Genomic DNA, 9058 nt, shown 5'->3' with positions numbered 1-9058 from the left:
TTATGAAAGGTAGGGAAGTTCACTTTTAAAGACGCCCCTATTATGCTCTGCATCATTATGAGTAATATCTTGCACTATAATCACTATTTTTCCTTATGATTTCTGTTGTTCTTTTGCTTTATGTCACTTAGAGGCGTTAAACAATGGGACGGAGAGTGGGGGGAATGGTTTTAGTTGTGTTTGTTTAGTCGTTTGTTCCATAAAGTACATTGTTTTCCTTTTAAAGAAGAAGACGTTAATTCTGCTTTTGTTCAAAATGCATAAAAAAAATATATATTTTCCAAATGTATATACCGGTACATAGATGTGTGTTGTGAGAGGGCAACACTGCGGTCAAGCCAGTAAAGACTGACTCTGACACTGTACTCCCATATCCGGCGGAATAGTTGGTATGTATACTAATTGCTAACTGTTCAACAAAGGAGGGTCTCACATTTGAGTCGATTGTCACGAAACATGTTATCAGAATCGGTCAGACGAAATGTTCCTAAAGGAGCAGTAAATACCGAACGATTCTAATTCGTTTCCTTGCTACTATATGGTCTACATCTAACTCTGTAACATGCAGAATACCTCTATATATTCCATTACGCCTTCAAACGGTAGAATTTCTGACCGACTGGATAAATACTCGAAGACGTATAGTAAACTCTCATTATAGAACGTGTTATGAATTATGTGATAAAAACGTGCGAATCACTAGGAAGACAAGCAAGAATAACGAAATACAGATGCATCATTCCATGCAATTTGCTTACACCTGCGCGTCTCTACCCCTTACCAAAAAATCAACGACAAACAAATAGGGCAGCAAGGCCAACAAGTATCCTTATCATGTTAACAAAACGGAAATATTTCTTCTTCGTGCAAATTATAGTATGAAAACAAATGTTGTATGTACGTATTGTTTTTACTATGATATTAAGAATGGTTACATATTATGGATCCAATGTAATCTACACACATAGCACACTCTCCCGTTGTGAACATAACTGCCAGTTTCGGTCATTTATCTGTATAAACTATACTAGTCGATGGATAGACACACAGCACACAACACTATATTATGATAATTATGGATCGCTGCAATAAGATATATCATTTTATGTCGATCAAATTCACAATGATATCCATAGATGAATATAACGCCATGTCTATCTCTACTATATTTTACGATGACTTGTTTTTGGCTCGAAACGTTGCTACCTTTCTTTACTTTTCCCATTCACTGCTACTCATCACAAAATAGATTCTGAATTACCGCCCTCTGTCCTACAACGTCCACGACTTACATATAGAACATACTACATATCACGATATGTATGTATACGGAGACCGACATGCTGACATCTATATATAGACCATATCCGCTCTATATACATAGACTTACTGGCTATGTATACACTACGGACGTGTGTATGTCAGTGGGACTGGAAACGTCTGATCGACCTGTCATATGCTATATATGTATATGTATATGTGAGTATATTCGTGTATATGCATAGGCATATATACATATATTATATATGCATATATATATATATCATATTATCCATATATATTGCATATACTATATATATAATATATTATCATATACACTATAATTCATATATATGTATACATTATCATATGATATATATATATTATTATATATACGATCATTTATATATATTATGGATATATATGTGTGTCGTGTGTGTTCCCACGTCTATANACCTTTATTTAAAACATAAATAAGTAATTGATCTGAACATTGCTGTTTATGAAGATCTGGAAAGATTCACCAAAAACCAAACTAGTTTTTTAGTGACCAAATAAACAGCAATGTTCAGATCAATTACTTATTTATGTTTTAAATAAAGGTGAATGTATTATTGTATTAATATCACTCTATAACCATAATACGTTACATAGTCTATCTGTTAATTTTGGCTGTCTTTTCAAACTAATATGGTCCCGACGTCCTCTACAGTGGACATACTGTAACATTTTAAAATAAAATAAAATAAAAAAAGTCTAAATTGCAAGATGTTTTTTTAACCTAAATAGGTAGGAAATCACAAAAAAAAGGAAATTGGAAGACACTTTTTTTCCTCGGGTCCCAGGAGGATTTGTTAGCAAACATAAAATATAGTCCTGCATTTTTTCAAAAATGTCAAATAACACAAAAAAAAAACTGATCCTAAACAAAAAAAGCGTATTTTAATAGTGTATAGAGCAGGGGTGTCCAAACTACGGCCCAGGGGCCAACTGCGGCCTGTGGTCCATTTTTAATTGGCCTGCAGAAAATTCTAAAAGAATAATGGGATATGGCCAACACATGAAGATAGTGCTTGTCTTATATTATACTTCTTAAATATATACGTACAAATTACAAAATATTCATTGCTGTTGTTTTGTCAGTGTTAATAATCCCAATTTTCAAATAGATTGTCAATTAAAGTTGAAAACTTTTTTCTGACAAACCTTAGTTGATGAAAAAGCCCAATAACTGATTTGTATAACATCAATCAATCAAATAACCTTAACGACCCCTGAAAGCGCCCATATGGTAAAAAGCAAGATTAGTATTTTTAATACCGTAACTTAATCCAATTCCTCAATCCACGAAGAAATGCACATAGCCTTTACTCAGAAACGGTGTAGTATGACAGGTAGAAACAAGTCATTACCCGGCTGCAATGACGCGCAGAGACGATGCTGAAGACGATGCTGAAGGCGTGGGTGACCCGGAGACACTGACCAATCAGAGCAGTATTTTTCAGGAAGGCGGTCTTCAAGACACAGGCGCTACAACGGAGCATTTCAGAAAGAGACTGAATATAGGTTAAATCAGATGGACAGTATTAGAAGAATAATGTATTTTACTAACATTAAAGCATGCAAACATGTTCGGGTAGAATCCCTAAAATACCAGTGTGAACTGGTAAGGAACATAATGTCTCCTTTAAGTATCTTGTTGTGTATTTTAAGATGTGTGCTACAGGTGACACACATCCTGCAGATTGTACATAATGGACTAATCTGAAGTCAATTTAAGAGTCTGCACAGCATGACCCAGGGGCATTAATGGTCTGGGGGTAACTGGCTTATGGGATTACAGTGAAATATTTCCTGTCTGTTTTAAACAGCAAGTTCATCAACGGCTATTCAGTACAAGTTTAATGTATACAGCACAATAGTACTATAGTGACATCTAAATCTTTTAGACCCTGTGTGCCAATTGCCAAAACCTAAATCAGCCCACAGAGGGCGACATGGCAACACCGAATAAGCATTATAGGCAGATCATAACCAGCTGAATTTTACATAGATTAAGAAACAACAACTTTATATTTCTTTGTTTTACTTTTACTACTTACATTCTAAATTTGTTTTAAATGATCATGACAGCTGCCTCTAAATATCTTGTAATCTATGAATGAATCCAGGTGCATCAATTGGCAGAACATTTTGTATGGAGTAATAATCTTGTTAATGAGCACTTAAATTACTTCAGATTAAAAGCATTGTAATAATATGATTAAAGTAGGCCTGGGGAGTAGGTTCCTTCAGAGGAGTTGTACAGTGCTCGTGCTGAGCAGCAGGGCTCGCGGAGAGCAGCAGGCTGTCAGAGGGGGCGGGGTGAAGAACAGCTGACATCCCCACACTACGGAGCTGCTTGTTGCAGAAGGACGCAGCATGTCAAGCGGGCAGGTAACGGTTAACTTCTCCACAAGTGGGAGAAATATGTCGAACTAAAAAGAGTTGAGGAAAGAAATCTGGATTTCCTGAGCGCATTCAAACTGCTTTAACGGGATTATTTATTGGCAAGAAGAGGATAAATGTGCAGGAGCTGTGCGTAAGAAATCCACAAGATTCCTGAGAGGGGTTGATATCGACGGAGGGAGGATAGTGCCAAAGTGCGACTTGAGTTGCTGCGTATTCATGCATATTCATACAATTATAGGCGTGCCTTTGGGCGATGGAGTCACGGCCGGAAAAAGAAAACCCCCTCCTGGATCACCAGCGACCTTCAAAGACTGATGCACAGCACTCGGACGCACTGACAGTGGCACCGGGGCAAATATTTTAAAAGCACAAGAGAAAGAGAGGAGAACGTTAGCACTCCTTTATCTCCACGCTTCTTGACTGGCTTCGTCAACACAACGACTGCTGCGCCACTGGATCTCCAACACGGGCTTATTGCACAAACTAAAACGCACCGCTGCACTATTTGCATTGGGTTTTGAATATTTTAGTTTATTTTTACTATCAGAACGGACGACTTAAGGTCCTGATGCGGATGAAGTTACAGCTACTTCATATAACTTGTGCGTAAATACGCATTCATTTGTCACATTTTGAGAAAACTATTTATATTTTTTATTTTATATTGAGGACTTTTCCACGCTTCACCATGTCAGAGGACGATAGTAGCTCCACCACCAGCAGTATGTCCGACACCGAAGGCAGCAACGTCAGCGTCCTCAACTGGGAGCAAGTGCAGCGGCTGGACGCCATCCTGAGGGAGACCATCCCGATCCACGGCCGGGGGAACTTCCCCACTCTGGAGATGCAGCCGCGGCAGATAGTAAAAGTAGTGCGTAGTCGGATGGAGGAAAAGAAGATCCACGTCCGGGACGTTCGGTTAAACGGCTCTGCAGCCAGCCACATTCTGCACGGGGACAGCGGACTGGGCTTTAAGGATCTTGACCTCATATTTTGCGCAGATATGAAAGGGGAAAGTGATTTCCAGACTGTGAAGGACATAGTTTTGGACTGTCTCCTAGATTTTTTACCCGACTGTGTGAATAAGGAAAAAATAAGCCCGTTAACGTTAAAGGTACATTAACCCTTTTACCTATTCCTCATTGTTTACTTTAGGATATGTGATAAGAAGGGATTGCATTTGTGCCAATTCGGCTTAACGTCCATTACGCACAGCTTAACGTGCAATTAGATTAGTTTAGTGATAGTAAAATATTAGTTTTCTGTAGTTAAGAGGATTGAGTTAAACCAATTTACAATAGATCCTGAGCTCAGCCACATACATCCCATATACAAGTACATTATATGGTCTTATATATGTGTGTCAATAGCTGCATGATTTAAAACACATGTGCAGCTATAACTTTTTCTTATAGATATTTTAACATGAATTCTAGGCTAAATGTGCATGTTGAACTTTTGTTCTGTTTACTTAATATGGTGCTCCTTTTCTCTCCCTCACACAAACGCAGGAGGCCTATGTTCAGAAGATGGTCAAGGTGTGTAATGACTCAGACCGCTGGAGTCTTATCTCCCTCTCCAACAACCGAGGAAAGAATGTTGAGCTGAAGTTCGTGGACTCTCTCCGGCGGCAGTTTGAGTTCAGCGTGGACTCCTTCCAGATCAAACTGGACTCCCTGCTGCTTTTCTATGAGTGCTCAGAGAACCCCATGGCCGAAACCTTCCACCCCACCATCATGGGCGAGAGTGTGTACGGGGACTTTGGAGAGGCCCTGAATCACCTACGCCAAAAGTTAATCTGCACCCGGAACCCCGAGGAGATCCGAGGCGGGGGTCTGCTGAAGTACTGTCACCTTCTGGTGAGGGGTTTCCGGGCTGCCTCAGAAACAGAGATGAAGTCCCAGCAGCGCTACATGTGCTCGCGTTTCTTCATCGACTTCTCCGATATATGTGAGCAGCAACGCAAGCTGGAGTCCTACCTTCAGAACCACTTTGTGGGCCTGGAGGACCGCAAGTACGACTACCTGATGACCCTGCACGGGGTGGTCAACGAGAGCACGGTGTGCCTGATGGGACACGAGAGGCGGCAGACCTTGGGCCTCATAGCCATGCTGGCGGTGCGCGTTCTCGCCGAGCAGAACGTCATCCCCAACGTGGCCAACGTCACATGTTACTACCAACCTGCTCCTTACGTGGCAGATGGCAACTTCAGTAACTACTACATAGCGCAGGTTCAGCCGGTGTTTGCTTGCCAGCATCCTGCATACTCCACCTGGCTGCCCTGTAACTGAGTCAGCCCCAGGTGAAGGTGGAGGGAGAGATTTGTTTAAACAGGAGCGGAGCAGCAGACCTGCCCAGTGTTTGACAGAAAAAGGAGGCTTCTTTTTAATGTTTTGCATCAAAGCTTGTGTTTTGGCTTTCACTCCTATCTGATGTGAATATCTCACATTTCCTTGAAATGCCAACATCATCTGATCCTGCCCAGGCCAAGCAGGTTGGTGAGAGACTCATTTGTGTAGCTTGGAAATAAAAGGCTATAAGTGCGACAGCCTCTCAGCAGCACTGTCATCAGAACTGATCGAATCTGTCAATAACTGATTAGTCAGCACGCTCCAACAGCAGACCACAAACGGCTGCATCAGTGCCCTGAAGCTGACAGTTTCTCCACACACACACCCTTGCACACTCAAGGTGAAATCAGATGTCTGTGTGCAGGGATCCAAAACCTGCACCCTAGACTGAGCTTTAACTGAGGTGAGATGCTGGTTTATGTTTCGATAACAAACTGGCATCCTCGCCTCGCATTTGGATATAATTATGGTTGTTTACAGATCAAAGATTTTATTTTGATTGTTTCTAACATTAAAACCCCATTTTCATTGGGGTTAACTAAACAAAATATGAAGCTATGTCTATTTGTATATGTGAACATAACGTGTTTTTAAGTGCCTACAAAAGAATGAGCAGTCCATATGATTTTTGTGAATTAGCCCCCACTCTGTTTATAGTCAGGCACACACAAGACAACGGCATTATTTTCAGCACAAGCTTGTGAATGTACATGTGAAACCATGCAGTCAGTGTTCGTGTACTGTATGTTTGGACGAAACCATGCCTTAGTGGGGATTTTGCAGTAAAGTAGCAGTCATATGTGCGATCAATGGATTGTTGAAAAAGGTTCATATTTTTCATTTCATTTCTGGTTTTAAAACTACTCCAAACATGCTTTAACATTTCCCAAATGGATACAGGTGTTGCATATTCTAAGAGTTTATTTGAAAACACAGATACAAGTCATTCGTTTGAATCAAACATTTCTAGGCGATGCACAGTAACTATAAAAATTGAGAAAATAAAAATAAAATCAGAAAAAACATGAAAACAACCCAACACTGGTTTGATTGACATTATCTGGAATGCTCACATAGTAAAAAAAACAAAAGGTTATAGAAAAAAACAAAAAAAGCGATATCCGTTTTTGCAAATGAACACTTCACTGTTCAGAACTTATGACATTTTTTATCCACATCAATGCAGCAAAAGGAAGGCCCACTCACACACAATGACCCTGTATACAATGACCCACGTGAGACAGAAAAAGTTCACAAGTAAGAGACACAGAGCGGGGACAGGACTGCATTGAGAAACGCTGCTGTCTGTCCCCTATGCTTCCTCCAACAGCAGATATTTGCAGAGGATGAGACACTGTTTGCTGTAGCACCCTGGCAGGGAATTCCTCAGCTGCTGCTGAAGAGCTTGAACTATAAGCGTAGGGTTGTGTCTGCAGACGCTGTGTTCAGAGTTCAGGAAAATGTCGTGCCAAACCTTTGACTGCCCCGCGGATAGCCCTGAAATGTAATGGGGCAATATGTTGATGTAGAAGAAGATATAAAAGACAGTGGAGGAAGAAAAATGGGAGAATGTAGTGGTGAAAAGGCAGGAAGGAGAGATAGGTGCAGCTGGTGATGGGGTTTATATCTTGGCCTACCAATCTTTACTGTACTCTGTTAAGGTCAGACTATTGGGTGGTCCAAAGCATTCTGGTAAAACCATTTGCTCATCGTTAAAAAGTGGAAACTGAAGAAATATCGCCTGCATTTACACCAGCTTCAAGGTCTTTATGAGTTGCAACCTAGTTTCACGATTTAACAATGCTTATTCATGTTTTTTATGCTTCATTCCACACCGTGTACATACATGATTACACGCTTAAGCTCACTTACTACTTATACTGCAGCCTTTCTGGATTGCAGATTTACAATTACAAGCATAGAACTTAGTACCAGAAGACCTGCATTAACTCAATTTCTCTTGCTGGAAAAACTTTCACAGCTTCTGATTCTGATCATCCATAACTGCTCTATTCATCTTCTTAATGGCTGTTTACATGGATGGCACCCTTTGGATTGTGCAGGCAATGTATTTTCATTTTATTCTCAGTGAAGTCCTAACAGCTGACTAGCTAGCTAGCTCCTGTCGGTCAGTGATCGTCCTGTCAGTTAGAGATCGTGGGTTACTGCATTATCTTGTATCTCAAATATCTGTTTTCGTACATGCAGTCTTTTACAAATCACACTTTGAGAAAAAAAATATCCTTGTCTTTTATGTATATTTTTTAATGATTGTTATTTTTACAAGTGTTTGAGACACTGCAGTATGTCGCAGTGCTTTTGAATCTGTGATCGTGCTTCAGAGGATATGTTCTCAATAGCTTTTTTTGCTATATTATGTTATATGTCCATTGGGTCAAAAGGTTAAATATGTTTTCATCAATAAAATATCGGAAATCAGGATTCTCCCGTCTCTTTGTTATTGGTTTTGAATTGAGATGACTGCACCCAAATGAAAAGGCTAATTTGTCAATGAACTTCATATATATTTTCAAGTAAAGGACAGTGAGAGTGTCTCTTTTCACTGACGTCAGCCTTTCAGTTGCTTTCAGACGGGTTCCCTGCCCACATACTCAGAGAGGAAAATCCCTGCCATGGCCCGCGGGGCCCGAGAGGCCCGACCAGAAAAACATCCAGAACTGCCAGAAAGAGCTGTTGTTGAATGTGAGGGGATTTGCATCCGACCCAAAAAAGACTTCAACGCTTTTGTGGAATGAATACCTTTGCCAGCTCATCAAATTCTCTCTGTGACAGCAATGCAATGTGTCATGGTTGAAACGAAACTCTCCACAGCAGGCTGTCACACAGGTCACATGACACACTGTCCTAGATAGAGAGATGCATGTCACAGCGCTATATATAGCAGACATGATAAGGATTTATTCACACTTCATTAATCTGAGCCATTGAAGGATGATTGACAGGTTGTTTTGGTTAGCATATTTAACCTTAGTATT

General features: G+C 40.2%; 1 protein-coding gene across 1 annotated transcript; it reads left to right on the top strand.

The window, feature by feature from the left end:
• Positions 1–3680: 3680 nt before the first annotated feature.
• Positions 3681–8501, top strand: LOC104955623 (protein FAM46A-like). Its single transcript, XM_010782986.1, has 2 exons — positions 3681–4825; positions 5223–8501. The coding sequence occupies exons 1-2, from the start codon at positions 4400–4402 to the stop codon at positions 6000–6002; spliced, it is 1206 nt and encodes a 401-aa protein (XP_010781288.1). The 5' UTR covers positions 3681–4399; the 3' UTR covers positions 6003–8501.
• The last annotated feature ends 557 nt before the right edge of the window (positions 8502–9058 follow it).

This window comes from Notothenia coriiceps, unplaced genomic scaffold (genome assembly GCF_000735185.1).
Source record: "Notothenia coriiceps isolate Sejong01 unplaced genomic scaffold, NC01 NC01_scaffold00024668, whole genome shotgun sequence".
Classification (NCBI taxonomy): Eukaryota; Metazoa; Chordata; class Actinopteri; order Perciformes; family Nototheniidae; genus Notothenia; species Notothenia coriiceps.
Note: the sequence above shows the minus strand (reverse complement) of the source record. Positions and strands in the feature narration are given on the sequence as shown.

Coding starts and splice junctions, on each gene's coding strand:
- LOC104955623 (XM_010782986.1), top strand. CDS start 4,400: ATGTCAGAGGACGATAGTAGCTCCACCACCAGCAGTATGTCCGACACC. Junction 4,826..5,222: donor TAAGCCCGTTAACGTTAAAG/GTACATTAACCC, acceptor ACACAAACGCAG/GAGGCCTATGTTCAGAAGAT.